The 16,238-nt window shown below is 51.9% G+C and overlaps 1 protein-coding gene across 2 annotated transcripts in view; it reads right to left on the reverse strand.

Annotated features, from left to right (window-relative positions):
* LOC118401648 (MAP kinase-interacting serine/threonine-protein kinase 2-like) overlaps nucleotides 1-15,185 on the reverse strand; it is a 46,716-nt gene extending 31,531 nt beyond the window's left edge. The window contains exons 1-5 of one of the 2 annotated variants that reach the window (XM_052509517.1): nucleotides 15,057-15,185; nucleotides 14,416-14,642; nucleotides 5,868-5,958; nucleotides 4,790-4,891; nucleotides 3,288-3,385 (exon numbers count right to left, since the gene is read on the reverse strand). In XM_052509517.1, the coding sequence (XP_052365477.1) occupies nucleotides 3,288-3,385; nucleotides 4,790-4,891; nucleotides 5,868-5,958; nucleotides 14,416-14,472 (348 nt within the window). In that variant the 5' untranslated portion in view covers nucleotides 14,473-14,642; nucleotides 15,057-15,185. The remainder of the gene's footprint in view (nucleotides 1-3,287; nucleotides 3,386-4,789; nucleotides 4,892-5,867; nucleotides 5,959-14,415; nucleotides 14,643-15,056) is intronic. The other variant, XM_052509518.1, reaches the window with a different exon arrangement.
* Nucleotides 15,186-16,238: the final 1,053 nt, after the last annotated feature.

Genomic DNA, 16,238 nt, shown 5'->3' on the forward strand with positions numbered 1-16,238 from the left:
ACCACCCCTGGCTCCCTGATCCTCCCGCTCAACACCACCCCTGGCTCCCTGATCCTCCCGCTCAACACCACCCCTGGCTCCCTGATCCTCCCGCTCAACACCACCCCTGGCTCCCTGATCCTCCCGCTCAACACCACCCCTGGCTCCCTGATCCTCCCGCTCAACACCACCCCTGGCTCCCTGATCCTCCCGCTCAACACCACCCCTCCCCTGATCCTCCCTCTCAACACCACCCCTCCCTGATCCTCCCTCTCAACACCACCCCTCCCTGATCCTCCCTCTCAACACCACCCCTCCCTGATCCTCCCCTCTCAACACCACCCCTCGCTGATCCTCCCTCTCAACACCACCCCTCCCTGATCCTCCCTCTCAACACCACCCCTCGCTGATCCTCCCTCTCAACACCACCCCTCGCTGATCCTCCCTCTCAACACCACCCCTCCCTGTTCCTCTCAACACCACCCCTCTCTGTTCCTCTCAACACCACCCCTCTCTGTTCCTCTCAACACCACCCCTCCCTGATCCTCTCAACACCACCCCTCCCTGATCCTCTCAACACCACCCTCGCTGATCCTCTCAACACCACCCCTCCCTGATCCTCTCAACACCACCCCTCCCTGGCTCCCTGTTCCTCCCTCTCTGCAGGTTGTACATTCTGTTCCATGTCATTGGAGGCCTTGACAGCGAATGGGAGGGGATGAAAAAGGAGAAAATGATCACCCACCCTTGGCTGTGATTGGCTGAAAGACAAGGCCGGAGGTTCAGAACAATCACAGAGTTTGTGCTGAGTTAGCAGCTGCGGCAGGACAACAGACTATAGCAACAACACTACTGGAGGGCTTAACAACATACTGGCTACAGATCACACCATGCAGTGATGACCACATCTCACAGCTACCATTTAAATAACATACTGGCTACAGGGCACACCACGCAGTGATGACCACATCTCACAGCTACCATTTCCCATTTAAATAACATACTGGCTACAGATCACACCACGCAGTGATGACCACATCTCATAGCTACCATTTAAATAACATACTGGCTACAGGTCACACCATGCACATCTCACAGCTACCATGTAAATAACATACTGGCTACAGGGCACACCACGCAGTGATGACCACATCTCACAGCTACCATTTAAATAACATACTGGCTAAAGATCACACCACGCAGTGATGACCACATCTCACAGCTCCCATGTAAATAACATACTGGCTACAGATCACACCACGCAGTGATGACCACATCTCATAGCTACCATTTAAATAACATACTGGCTACAGATCACACCACGCAGTGATGACCACATCTCACAGCTACCATGTAAATAACATACTGGCTACAGGGCACACCATGCACATCTCACAGCTACCATGTAAATAACATACTGGCTACAGGGCACACCACGCAGTGATGACCACATCTCACAGCTACCATTTAAATAACATACTGGCTACAGATCTAGTTCCAAGATCACACCACGCAGTGATGACCACATCTCACAGCTACCATTTAAATAACATACTGGCTAAAGATCACACCACGCAGTGATGACCACATCTCACAGCTACCATGTAAATAACATACTGGCTACAGATCACACCACTCAGTGATGACCACATCTCACAGCTACCATTGAAATAACATACTGGCTACAGGGCACACCATGCACATCTCACAGCTACCATGTAAATAACATACTGGCTACAGGGCACACCACGCAGTGATGACCACATCTCACAGCTACCATTTAAATAACATACTGGCTACAGGGCACACCATGCAGTGATGACCACATCTCACAGCTACCATTTAAATAACATACTGGCTACAGATCACACCACGCAGTGATGACCACATCTCACAGCTACCATTTAAATAACATACTGGCTACAGGGCACACCATGCAGTGATGACCACATCTCACAGCTACCATTTAAATAACATACTGGCTACAGATCACACCACGCAGTGATGACCACATCTCACAGCTACCATTTAAATAACATACTGGCTACAGATCACACCACGCAGTGATGACCACATCTCACAGCTACCATTTCTCAGAGGGAGAGGCCGAGAGAGGGAGAGGCAGAGAGAGGCGGAGAGAGAGGCAGAGAGAGGCAGAGAGAGGCAGAGAGAGGCAGAGAGAGGCAGAGAGAGGCAGAGAGAGGCAGAGAGAGGGAGAGAGAGGGAGAGAGAGGGAGAGAGAGGGAGAGAGAGGGAGAGAGAGGGAGAGGGAGGGAGAGAGAGGGAGAGGGAGAGAGAGGCAGAGAGAGGCAGAGAGAGGCAGAGAGAGGCAGAGAGAGGCAGAGAGAGGCAGAGAGAGGCAGAGAGAGGCAGAGAGAGGGAGAGAGAGGGAGAGAGAGAGGGAGAGAGAGGAGAGAGAGAGAGAGAGAGAGGAGAGAGAGGCAGGGAGAGGCAGAGAGAGGCAGAGAGAGGCAGAGAGAGGCAGAGAGAGGCAGAGAGAGGCAGAGAGAGGCAGAGAGAGGCAGAGAGAGGCAGAGAGAGGCAGAGAGAGGGAGAGAGAGCCAGAGAGAGGGAGAGCAGAGCCAGAGAGAGGAGAGAGAGCCAGAGAGAGGGGAGAGGCAGAGAGAGGGAGAGGCAGAGAGAGGGAGAGGCAGAGAGAGGGAGAGGCAGAGAGAGGGAGAGGCAGAGAGAGGGTGAGGCAGAGAGAGAGGGTGAGGCAGAGAGAGGGTGAGGCAGAGAGAGGGTGAGGCAGAGAGAGGGTGAGGCAGAGAGAGGGTGAGGCAGAGAGAGGGTGAGGCAGAGAGGGTGAGGCAGAGAGAGGGTGAGGCAGAGAGAGGTGAGGCAGAGAGAGGGTGAGGCAGAGAGAGGGTGAGGCAGAGAGAGGGTGAGGCAGAGAGAGGGTGAGGCAGAGAGAGGGTGAGGCAGAGAGAGGGTGAGGCAGAGAGAGGGTGAGGCAGAGAGAGGGTGAGGCAGAGAGAGAGGCAGTGAGGCAGAGAGAGGGTGAGGCAGAGAGAGGGTGAGGCAGAGAGAGGGTGAGGCAGAGAGAGGGTGAGGCAGAGAGAGGGTGAGGCAGAGAGAGGGTGAGGCAGAGAGAGGTGAGAGGCAGAGAGAGGCAGAGAGAGGCAGAGAGAGGCAGAGAGAGGCAGAGAGAGGCAGAGAGAGGCAGAGAGAGGCAGAGAGAGGCAGAGAGAGGCAGAGAGAGGCAGAGAGAGGGAGAGGCAGAGAGAGGGAGAGGCAGAGAGAGGGTGAGGCAGAGAGAGGGTGAGGCAGAGAGAGGGTGAGGAGAGGCAGAGAGCGGAGAAAAGTACCTTGACAGCATATTCCTTCTGGGTGATGAGGTTGATGCAGGTCTGGACGACTGCATAGGCCCCCTCGCCCAGCACCTCCGTCTGCAGCACATATACATCTGATGACAGAATATTAACATGATAATACAGGAGCGTCACTATGTACAGAGCATTTGGAACGTATTCAGACCCCTTTCAAACTTACGTTAGAGCCTTATTAAAAAATTATATTATTTTCCCCCTCACCAATCCACACACAATACCCCATAATGATTCATGTTCATTTATTACAAATACAAAACCTTATTTAAATAAGTATTCAGACCCTTTGCTATGAGACTATAAATTGAGCTCAGGACCTTTTGAACCTTTCGTCCGACGTTCGGCGCGACCTGAAGAGTTTGGCACGTCCTGAACGCGCTTTTGATTTGTTGAACAAACGCCTAACAAAGAAGATATTTGGACATGATGGACTTTATCGAACAAATCAAACATTTAAGGTGGAACTGGGATTCCTGGGAGTGCATTCTGATGAAGATAATCAAAGGTAAGTGAATATTTAAAATGCTATTTCCGAGTAATGTTGACTACCCAACATAGCGGGTATCTTTTTGGCTGCTTTGTTGTCTAAAGGCTGTACTCAGATTATTGCATGGTTTGCTTTCTCTGTAAAGTTTTTTTTTTAAATCTGACAGCGGTTGCATTAAGGGGAAGTTTATCTAAAGTTCCATGTATAATAGTCGTATCTTTATCAATGTTTATTATGAGTATTTCTGTAAATTGACGTGGCTCTCTACCAAACATTGGCACCTAATGTAACGCGCCAATGTACACTCAGATTTTTTTATATGAACTTCATCAAACAAAACATACATGTATTGTGTAACATGAAGTCCTATGAGTGTCATCTGATAAAGATCATCAAAAGTCAGTGATTAATTTTCTATTTCTGCTTTATGTGAGTCCTCTCTTTGGCTGGAAAAATGGCTGTGTTTTTCTGAGTTGGTGGTAACCTAGCAATCGTTTGTGGTGCTTTTACTGTAAATCCTTTTTGAAATTAGACACTGTGGCTGGATTAACGAGAATTTTATCTTTAAAATGGTGTCAAATACTTGTATGTTTAAGGAATTTTAATTAGAAGATTTTTGTTGTTTTGAATTTGGCGCCCTGCACTTTTACTGGCTGTTGCGGGGTTCCGCTAGCAGAACGGGGTTCCGCCAGCCCGAGACAGGTTAAGGTAATTTTCTGAACTGCATTGTTGGTTAAGGGCTTGTTTTCAGCATTTCGCGCCGGCCTGACGGCCTTCATCAGAGCTTTCCGCGCCGGCCTGGCGGCCTTCGTCAGAGCTATCCGCGCCGGCCTGGCGGCCTTCGTCAGAGCTATCCGCGTCGGCCTGGCGGCCTTCGTCAGAGCTATCCGCGTCGGCCTGGCGGCCTTCGTCAGAGCTATCCGCGTCGGCCTGGCGGCCTTCGTCAAGAGCTTTTGTATAAAAAAAAAAAATAAATAATTTTCTATTGACTTGCCTTGGAATCGTCCTGTGAAGCTGTCGGTGGCCCTGCATCTCTTCTTCTTCTTGGTCCTCTTCTTGGCATCTGGGATGTTAATCGGCTGGCTGGCTGGCATGTCTAAGGAGGGAGGAGGATAGGAGATGAGGGACATTGTGCAAACGGGGGGACAGTTGATGGCATTCATCCAGAGTCACAGGCCAGCTGGTTGAGTGTCTTCAGAAGAGAGCGAGGACAGAATGGAGACGGCACAACACATCCTGGGTACAGAACGGGAGGATGGTCACTAAGTGGGTCGTTGCAGCAGTTCCAGGATCGAAAAGAAAAAAGGCACACTGCTCTCGGATCAGCTTTTCTCCGTCCCCGCCCACAGCCTACCGCCGTCCCCACCCACAGCCTACCTCCATCCCCGACCACAGCCTACCTCCATCCCGCCCACAGCCTACCGCCATCCCCGCCCACAGCCTACCGCCATCCCGCCCACAGCCTACCGCCATCCCCGCCCACAGGCTACCGCCATCCCCGCCCACAGGCTACCGCCATCCCCGCCTACTGTCATCTCGTTTTGCATCAATTGTGCGGCGATATGACAACTTTGTATTTTTAGGCAACTTTGTTCTTAAGTAATCGTTGGTCACAGAGACAGACTTCTAATGACCGACTACGCTGTTCTACGAGTGGTATGAGGCAGGCGTTCGATTACAAGCCTTTTCAAGTGCAATGTTAATAACGATGTTTTGGGGAATCAAGGCAGAGATAACGATGCTCCTATGAAGACTAACGATGAATTCAGTCTTTAAGATGGTTTTGGGAAACCGGGTCCGGGGAGAGTTGTGACGGTAGTTCTGTTATCAGGCAGATGAAAGCAGCAGAGCTAGGATATGATATGCCAGCGTCACCCATCTAATCAGGACTGAACTTTGACTGACAGACAGTGATGATATCCTCATAGCAAAGTTACTACGAGTCAGATTGCCTCTGTGTGTGTGTGTGTGTGTGTGTGTGTGTGTGTGTGTGTGTGTGTGTGTGTGTGTGTGTGTCAAATCAGAAACAGTAAATCCCAAATCAAAAGTGACTTTTGATGCCAGGAACTCACCAGGTCTTGGGGGACAATCTAAATGTAAGTTTGACTCGTGGAGACTGGAGTCTGTTTTGGTATAATCTTCAGAATTTAACGGGTTTTGGACCTAAGGGAGGAACAGAACAGAAACAGACCAGGCTTTGAGTTTGACACAGCCTAGAGGGGAGTCATTCACATCACAAGGCCATTTGAAGCAGCAGGAATGGCTAATCATTGCTCCACGGGCCAAGACACCGATCTAGTCCAAACCAAGTCTTCAGACCCAGGCTGACCTCCAGGTTAAACTGAACATATCCTTCTCCCGAAGCCCGGGCCATATTTAGGTTGTCATAGCCAAGAGTGGCCTGTAGAAGAAGCAGAGGTGTCATTAAGAGCAATAGAGCTCTATGACAAAACATTAAACCAATATTAGACCTCTGATTAATTTATTAAAAAGGGCATTTGATAGCAACAGGGGGGGGTACATTCCAATGACTAACCTACCTGCTAAATGGTTCTGTGACAGGGTGGGGGGTATGGTCCAATGACTAACCTACCTGCTTAATGGTTCTGTGACAGGGGGGTATGGAGGTAGGTGGTGGGCGGGGATGGAGGTAGGTGGGGATGGAGGTAGGCGGTGGGTGGGGATGGAGGTAGGCGGTGGGCGGGGATGGAGGTAGGCGGTGGGCGGGGATGGAGGTAGGCGGGGATGGAGGTAGGCGGGGATGGAGGTAGGTGGGGATGGAGGTAGGCGGTGGGCGGGGATGGAGGTAGGAGGTAGGTGGGGGTGGAGGTAGGCGGTGGGTGGGGAGGGAGGTAGGAGGTAGGTGGGGATGGAGGTAGGCGGTGGGTGGGGATGGAGGTAGGAGGTAGGTGGGGATGGAGGTAGGCGGTGGGCGGGGATGGAGGTAGGCGGTGGGGGGGATGGAGGTAGGTGGGGATGGAGGTAGGCGGTGGGTGGTGTTGGAGGTAGGCGGTGGGCGGGGATGGAGGTAGGCGGTGGGTGGGGATGGAGGTAGGCGGTGGGCGGGGATGGAGGTAGGAGGTAGGCGGGGATGGAGGTAGGCGGTGGGCGGGATGGAGGTAGGCGGTGGGCGGGATGGAGGTAGGCGGTGGGCGGGGATGGAGGTAGCGGGGATGGAGGTAGGCGGTGGGCGGGGATGGAGGTAGCGCGGGGATGGAGGTAGGCGGTGGGCGGGGATGGAGGTAGGCGGTGGGTAGGGATGGAGGTAGCGGGGATGGAGGTAGGCGGTGGGCGGGGATGGAGGTAGGCGGGGATGGAGGTAGGCGGGGATGGAGGTAGGCGGTGGGCGGGGATGGAGGTAGGCGGTGGGTAGGGATGGAGGTAGGCGGGGATGGAGGTAGGCGGGATGGAGGTAGGCGGGGGGGATGGAGGTAGGTGGGGATGGAGGTAGGCGGTGGGTGGGGACGGAGGTAGGTGGGGATGGAGGTAGGTGGTGGGTGGGGACGGAGGTATGCGGTGGGTGGGGACGGAGGTATGCGGTGGGCGGGGATGGAGGTAGGCGGTGGGTGGGGATGGAGGTAGGTGGTGGAGGTAGGCGGTGGGCGGATGGAGGTAGGCGGTGGCGGGATGGAGGTAGGCGGTGGCGGATGGAGGTAGGCGGTGGCGGGATGGAGGTGGGCGGTGGCGGTGATGGAGGTGGGCGGGGATGGAGGTGGGCGGGATGGAGGTGGGCGGGATGGAGGTGGCGGGGATGGAGGTGGGCGGGGATGGAGGTGGGCGGGGATGGAGGTGGGCGGGGATGGAGGTGGGCGGGGATGGAGGTGGGCGGGGATGGAGGTGGGCGGGGATGGAGGTGGGCGGGGATGGAGGTGGGCGGGGATGGAGGTAGGCGGGGATGGAGGTAGGCGGGGGATGGAGGTAGGCGGGGATGGAGGTAGGCGGGGATGGAGGTAGGCGGGGATGGAGGTAGGTGGGGGGGATGGAGGTAGGTGGGGGGATGGAGGTAGGCGGGGATGGAGGTAGGTGGGGGGGATGGAGGTAGGTGGGGGGATGGAGGTAGGCGGGGATGGAGGTAGGTGGGGATGGAGGTAGGTGGGGATGGAGGTAGGTGGGGATGGAGGTAGGTGGGGATGGAGGTAGGCGGGGATGGAGGTAGGCGGGGATGGAGGTAGGCGGTGGGTGGGGACGGAGGTAGGTGGGGATGGAGGTAGGTGGTGGGTGGGGACGGAGGTATGCGGGGATGGAGGTAGGCGGTGGGTGGAGGTAGGTGGGGATGGAGGTAGGCGGGGATGGAGGTAGGTGGGGATGGAGGTAGGCGGTGGGTGGGGACGGAGGTAGGTGGGGATGGAGGTAGGTGGTGGGTGGGGACGGAGGTATGCGGGGATGGAGGTAGGCGGTGGGTGGGGACGGAGGTATGCGGTGGGCGGGGACGGAGGTAGGCGGTGGGTGGGGACGGAGGTAGGCGGTGGGTGGGGATGGAGGTAGGCGGTGGGTGGGGACGGAGGTAGGGGGGGAGGGAGGTAGGCGGTGGGTGGGGACGGAGGTAGGTGGGGATGGAGGTAGGTGGGGATGGAGGTAGGTGGGGATGGAGGTAGGTGGGGATGGAGGTAGGCGGTGGGTGGGGACGGAGGTATGCGGTGGGCGGGGACGGAGATATGCGGTGGGCGGGGACGGAGGTAGGCGGTGGGCGGGGATGGAGGTAGGCGGTGGGCGGGGATGGAGGTAGGCGGTGGGCGGGGATGGAGGTAGGCGGTGGGCGGGATGGAGGTAGGCGGTGGGTGGGGACGGAGGTAGGCGGTGGGTGGGGACGGAGGTAGGTGGTGGGTGGGGATGGAGGTAGGAGGTGGGTGGGGACGGAGGTAGGCGGTGGGTGGTGGGTGGGGACGGAGGTAGGCGGTGGATGGTGGGTGGGGACGGAGGTAGGCGGTGGGCGGGGATGGAGACAGCTTTCGCTGTGAGGGCTGAAATACCCATGCATTGACTTTTGTTTGCTCTGCAGTGCCTTCACAAGGTATTCAGCCCCCTTGACTTTTACAGACTTGTTCTAAAATATATATTTGTTTTTTCCCTCATCAATCTACACACACAACTCCATAACAGCAAAGCAAAAACCGATTCAGACATTTTTGTCAAATTAAAAATAAGTATTCAGACTCTCTACTCAGTTCTTTGTTGAAGCACCTTTGGCAGCGATTACAGCCTCGAGTCTTCTTGGGTATGATGCTACCAGCTTGGCACACCTGTATTTGGAGAGTTTCTCCCATTCTTCTCTGCAGATCCTCTCAAGTTCCCTCAGGTTGGATGGGGAGCATCACTTCACAGCTATTTTCAGGTCTCTCCAGAGATGTTCATACGGGTTCAAGTCCGGGCTCTGGCTGGGCCACAAAGACATTCAGAGACGTGTCCCATAGCCACGCCTGCGTGGTCTTGGCTGTGTGCTTCGGGTTGTAACAAAATGTGGAAAAAGTCAAGTGGTCTGAAAACCCTTTCTGGGGGCACAGTACATGTTGAGGGGGATGCTCTTCACGAGGCCACAGTACATGTTGAGGGGATGCTCTTCACCAGGGCACAGTACATGTTGAGGGGATGCTCTTCACGAGGGCACAGTACATGTTGAGGGGATGCTCTTCACGAGGCCACAGTACATGTTGAGGGGGATGCTCTTCACCAGGGCACGGTACATGTTGAGGGGGATGCTCTTCACCAGGGCACAGTACATGTTGAGGGGGATGCTCTTCACGAGGGCACAGTACATGTTGAGGGGATGCTCTTCGAGGCCACAGTACATGTTGAGGATGCTCTTCACCAGGGCACGGTACATGTTGAGGGGATGCTCTTCACCAGGGCACAGTACATGTTGAGGGATGCTCTTCACCAGGGCACAGTACATGTTGAGGGGGATGCTCTTCACGAGGGCACGGTACATGTTGAGGGGGATGCTCTTCACGAGGCCACAGTACATGTTGAGGGGGATGCTCTTCACCAGGGCACGGTACATGTTGAGGGGGATGCTCTTCACCAGGGCACAGTACATGTTGAGGGGGATGCTCTTCACCAGGGCACAGTACATGTTGAGAGGATGCTCTTCACGAGGGCACGGTACATGTTGAGGGGGATGCACTTCACCAGGGCACAGTACATGTTGAGGGGGATGCTCTTCACCAGGGCACAGTACATGTTGAGGGGGATTCTCTTCACGAGGGCACAGTACATGTTGAGGGGGATTCTCTTCACCAGGGCACAGTACATGTTGAGGGGGATTCTCTTCACCAGGGCACAGTACATGTTGAGGGGGATTCTCTTCACGAGGGCACAGTACATGTTGAGGGGGATTCTCTTCACCAGGGCACAGTACATGTTGAGGGGGATGCTCTTCACCAGGGCACGGTACATGTTGAGGGGGATGCTCTTCACCAGGGCACAGTACATGTTGAGGGGGATGCTCTTCACCAGGGCACGGTACATGTTGAGGGGGATGCTCTTCACCAGGGCACGGTACATGTTGAGGGGGATGCTCTTCACCAGGGCACAGTACATGTTGAGGGGGATGCTCTTCACCAGGGCACAGTACATGTTGAGGGGGATGCTCTTCACGAGGCCACAGTACATGTTGAGGGGGATGCTCTTCACGAGGCCACAGTACATGTTGAGGGGGATGCTCTTCACGAGGCCACAGTACATGTTGAGGGGGATGCTCTTCACCAGGGCACAGTACATGTTGAGGGGGATGCTCTTCACCAGGGCACAGTACATGTTGAGGGGGATGCTCTTCACCAGGGCACAGTACATGTTGAGGGGGATGCCCTTCACCAGGGCACAGTACATGTTGAGGGGGATGCTCTTCACCAGGGCACAGTACATGTTGAGGGGGATGCTCTTCACCAGGGCACAGTACATGTTGAGGGGGATGCCCTTCACCAGGGCACAGTACATGTTGAGGGGGATGCTCTTCACCAGGGCACAGTACATGTTGAGGGGGATGCTCTTCACCAGGGCACAGTACATGTTGAGGGGGATGCTCTTCACGAGGGCACAGTACATGTTGAGGGGGATGCTCTTCACGAGGGCACAGTACATGTTGAGGGGGATGCTCTTCACCAGGGCACAGTACATGTTGAGGGGGATGCTCTTCACCAGGGCACAGTACATGTTGAGGGGGATGCTCTTCACGAGGCCACAGTACATGTTGAGGGGATGCTCTTCACGAGGCCACAGTACATGTTGGGGATGCTCTTCACGAGGCCACAGTACATGTTGGGGATGCTCTTCACCAGGGCACAGTACATGTTGAGGGGATGCTCTTCACGAGGGCACAGTACATGTTGGGGGATGCTCTTCACGAGGGCACAGTACATGTTGAGGGGGATGCTCTTCACCAGGGCACAGTACATGTTGAGGGGGATGCTCTTCACCAGGGCACAGTACATGTTGAGGGGGATGCTCTTCACGAGGCCACAGTACATGTTGAGGGGGATGCTCTTCACGAGGCCACAGTACATGTTGAGGGGGATGCTCTTCACGAGGCCACAGTACATGTTGAGGGGGATGCTCTTCACCAGGGCACAGTACATGTTGAGGGGGATGCTCTTCACGAGGCCACAGTACATGTTGAGGGGGATGCTCTTCACGAGGCCACAGTACATGTTGAGGGGGATGCTCTTCACCAGGGCACGGTACATGTTGAGGGGGATGCTCTTCACCAGGGCACAGTACATGTTGAGGGGGATTCTCTTCACCAGGGCACAGTACATGTTGAGGGGGATGCTCTTCACCAGGGCACAGTACATGTTGAGGGGGATGCTCTTCACCAGGGCACAGTACATGTTGAGGGGGATGCTCTTCACCAGGGCACAGTACATGTTGAGGGGGATGCTCTTCACCAGGGCACAGTACATGTTGAGGGGGATGCTCTTCACGAGGGCACAGTACATGTTGAGGGGGATGCTACACAGAGAGCAACTGGTGGCAAAAGAGCTGAGCACAGAAATCCGATATCCTCTTGATACTACCCATCCCGGGTCCGGGAGCGTTGTCATCAACTGACACTAATTAGCATAACACAACGGACATAAATATTACTAGAAAATCTTCCTATTCATGAAATATATTGAAACACAGCTTAGCCTTTTGTTAATCACCCTGTCATCTAGACATTGAGTTGACTCAACTCTAGACATTTGAAAATATGCTTTACAGCCAAAGCAAGACAAGCATTTGTGTAAATGTATTGATAGCCTAGCATAGCATTATGCCTAGCTAGCATCAGGCAACCTGGTCACGAAAAAAGCAATCAAATTAAATAATTTACCTTTGAGCTTCGGATGTTTTCACTCACGAGACTCCCAGTTAGATAGCCAATGTTCCTTTTTTCCCAAAATATTTTTTTTTATAGGCGAAATAGCTCCGTTTGTTCTTCACGTTTGGCTGAGAAATCGACCCGGAAATTGCGGTCACGACGCCGCCGAAAAATATTCCAAATTAGCTCCATAACATCGACAGAAACATGGCAAACGTTGTTTATAATAAATCCAAGGTATTCTTCAAATATCTATTCGACAATATATCAACCGGGACTGGTGGCTTCTTAGTAGGAGAGAGAGAAACAATGGCCGCATTTGTCCTTTACGCACAAAACACTCCGAGAGACTTCAGCTGACCACTGACACAATGTTGACGTTCAGGCTCATTTTTCAAAATAAAAGCCTGAAACTATGTATTGTGACACTAGACACATTAGGGAAGCCATAGAAAAAGGAATCTGGTTGATATCCCTTTCACTGCTCATTAGGTTTCTAAATAAGAGTCACTTCCTGTTTGGATGTTTCTCAGGCTTTCGCCTGCAATATCAGTTCTGTTATACTCACAGACAATATTTTTACAGTTTTGGAAACTTTAGAGTGTTTTCTATCCTAAACTGTCAATTATATGCATATTCTAGCATCTTGTCCTGACAAAATAGCCTGTTTACCGTGGGGATGTTTTTCCCCCAAAAATGAAAATAGTGCCCCCTAGATTCAAGAGGATATACTGAGGCAGGTAATTTGGATTGTAAACTACATCAAAACACATCAACTGCGCACCTGTTTGCAAAACTGTGGCCATATGGGATCAGAGCATGACCATATTCCATTTCACACAGAGGCTTCTCCTCGACGAGGAGACTTGGAAAAATGATCACAATGATTGACAACTATTGTCATTCACAATCGATGTTAATAAATAAATATATTTTAAAAACTTGCTTGACTTTCTGTGTAATGAAAAGAGAGTGTCCCCTTGCCTTTGTAACAGGGATATTTGGGGACCTGAACAAACGCAACACAAGCATGCAGGGGAAATACAAAAACATTCTACAGATGAGTGACCGAATCAGTGGATTCAGAGGATAAAATTCTTATAGGAGAGACTCTTTCAAAAGCAAACCATGCCTCCTTCCCTCGGCTGTGCACGTTTCGGTTTGCCTCCTTCCCTCGGCTGTGCACGTTTCGGTTTGCCTCCTTCCCTCGGCTGTGCACGTTTCGGTTTGCCTCCTTCCCTCGGCTGTGCACGTTTCGGTTTGCCTCCTTCCCTCGGCTGTGCACGTTTCGGTTTGCCTCCTTCCCTCGGCTGTGCACGTTTCGGTTTGCCTCCTTCCCTCGGCTGTGCACGTTTCAGTTTGCCTCCTTCCCACGGCTGTGCACGTTTCGGTTTGCCTCCCTCCCTCGGCTGTGCACGTTTCGGTTTGCCTCCTTCCCTCGGCTGTGCACGTTTCGGTTTGCCTACTTCCCTCGGCTGTGCACTAACAGAAAACAACATCGGTACGTGTCCCACACCAGTGATGACTGCTCACCTCCAAGGCTTGGAAGAGGACTTCGGGACCTACTTCCCAATCTGTTTGACTGTGATCCTGGCTCAGTCTCCCCTGTAAGTAAAATAGAACAGCTGGTCGAGCTGTGATGAGACCGAATGCGTTTACTGACTCAAAGGCACCTCTAAACATCAATGCTGCGTTCAAGACTACTGTGAACCCCCGAGCACAAACAAGCTCCAACTGGGAATAGACTTTTTGTCATCCAACTCGGGAACTCAGGCCTCTTTCTAGACCGCCGACTTTCCGACCTGAAGATCACTGACACCATTATTTGACCTCGTATTTTTTAATGTTTTTCAATTGCCTGCCATAGTCCCAAATATAAAAGTAAACATTGGCTGTTATTACAACTAAAATATATACATAGTTGGGGTCACAAGAACTTTCAGATATGAAAATGGTGGGGCAAAACAAATTGGAACCCCTGTTTAATACCCTGTCTCATTAATTAAGTAATTAATTAAATCAGAGGTATAATATTGGGCTAGGGAAAACGAGACACCACAGTTACATTTCTGCTCTCTCCCCAAGAAAGTATACATACCTAGCTGTCACCGACTGAAATAGCATTTTCTTGGATACCGACTGACTGGGCTAAAATTAACACAGAAGACGTGCAATGACTGAGCAACACCCGTTCACAATAACGCGATGCATGTTCCTCCAGCCTTTCAATCAGGTCGGTTCTTCAATACTTTTATTCAATTAAAGAAACACATTTGGATAATGACTTTTAGAAGCAGTAATTACAAACAAAAACAGTAACTCACATTAAAAGAGCGGTGGAAGCCAGTGACTTCTGGGGTGTTATTCTTATTCTGAACCATTTTGGACGTCGGTCTTGGTTAACTTAGCCGATACTCGGATTTAGATTAGGTATGCACTGTCACTGTGGTCCAATGCGAGACAGAAGACACGGCGGCTAGATGTGGTCCGTTGGCAGTCTTGACATAGATGTTTGTTGGATGGTTAAGTGCTCATTTATAAAACGGGATTCCTGTGTGAGACAGTAAAACATTGGGTCACTAGCTGATATAACCGAGTCAAGTGGACACGGACAGATCATTCACATTTTACTTGAGTGTACTAACGTTACAGTTTGAAATGAAACAAAAGTTAACACTTGATATTTTCAACAACAAAAATAGTGAAAGCGCATTGATAATGTCTACATTACCCAAAGAGGTATCGAGACTGAACGAGGTCGAACGTTCATTGAGCTTCCATTGTTTTTAAAAACACGTCAGGTTCGCCAACGGTAACTTTAGCTAGCTAGGCTAACCGCGTTAGCTCGACTACAATAGGGTTGAAGTTGACTCAACTCTTGACAACTGGAACGTATTCGTCACGGTCGATAACCCAAACTTTATGTCATATAATAAAACCAGATTTTTTTTTTTATTTAGCTTACCCCGTTATTGTCCGTGTTAGTCCAGCCTTGACGCCGTTTCGATGCCTTTGTTGAACGGATGTTGATTATTTCGGGAAGCAGCGAACGGCTATGAGGGCTGGCATTTTATAACCTCTGCTGATCCCCCCGCCCACTCTGGTCCGGTTCATCCAATCAGCTCGCAGTAAACGCGGACCAATATAACACCAGGACACACATGATAGGATAGTTTACCGAGGAGGGCGGAGCAACGTTTTTCATACGCAACTGCAATGCAACCGAGTGCAACCAAAGCTGCACGTATCTATAGCCTAGTTTCATCCTGTTACATCCGTGGCATGTCTTCGAATAAGCTGTAGGGTCATTAGGCAATCTGATACGAGTTTCCATAAGTGGGTGCCTGTTTTCTTACTTTTTAACCTCTGCATTGTTGGAAAAGGGCTCAGGAACACATGCATGTCGTTTGTTTTGCTCTAGGATTATTTTTTAATCCCTTTATTCGACGAGGCAAGTCAGTTAAGAACAAATTCTTATTTTCAATGACGGCCTAGTGGGTTAACTGCCTGTTCAGGGGCAGAACGATATAACGAAAGATTTGTACCTTGTCAGCTCGGGGATTTGAACTTGCAACCTTTCGGTTACAAGTACAACACTCTAACCACTAGGCTACCCTGCCCAAAAGCTTCACAAGACTCTTCTGAAGGTCCCAGGTACCAGGAGGGTTTTAGTAGAGAGATCTGTCTGGAGGGTTTTAGTAGAGAGGTCTGTCTGGAGGGTTTTAGTAGAGAGGTCTGTCTGTAGAGAGGTCTGTCTGTAGAGAGGTCTGGAGGGTTTTAGTAGAGAGGTCTGTCTGTAGAGAGGTCTGTCTGGAGGGTTTTAGTAGAGAGGTCTGTCTGGAGGGTTTTAGTAGAGAGGTCTGTCTGTAGAGAGGTCTGTCTGGAGGGTTTTAGTAGAGAGGTCTGTCTGGAGGGTTTTAGTAGAGAGGTCTGTCTGTAGAGAGGTCTGTCTGGAGGGTTTTAGTAGAGAGGTCTGTCTGTAGAGAGGTCTGTCTGGAGGGTTTTAGTAGAGAGGTCTGTCTGGAGGGTTTTAGTAGAGGTCTGTCTGGAGGGTTTTAGTAGAGGTCTGTCTGGAGGGTTTTTGTAGAGAGGTCTGTCTGGAGGGTTTTAGTAGAGGTCTGTCTGTAGAGAGGTCTGTCTGGAGGGT

The sequence above is a fragment of the Oncorhynchus keta genome, unplaced genomic scaffold, assembly GCF_023373465.1.
Source record: "Oncorhynchus keta strain PuntledgeMale-10-30-2019 unplaced genomic scaffold, Oket_V2 Un_contig_4700_pilon_pilon, whole genome shotgun sequence".
NCBI classification, from domain to species: domain Eukaryota; kingdom Metazoa; phylum Chordata; class Actinopteri; order Salmoniformes; family Salmonidae; genus Oncorhynchus; species Oncorhynchus keta.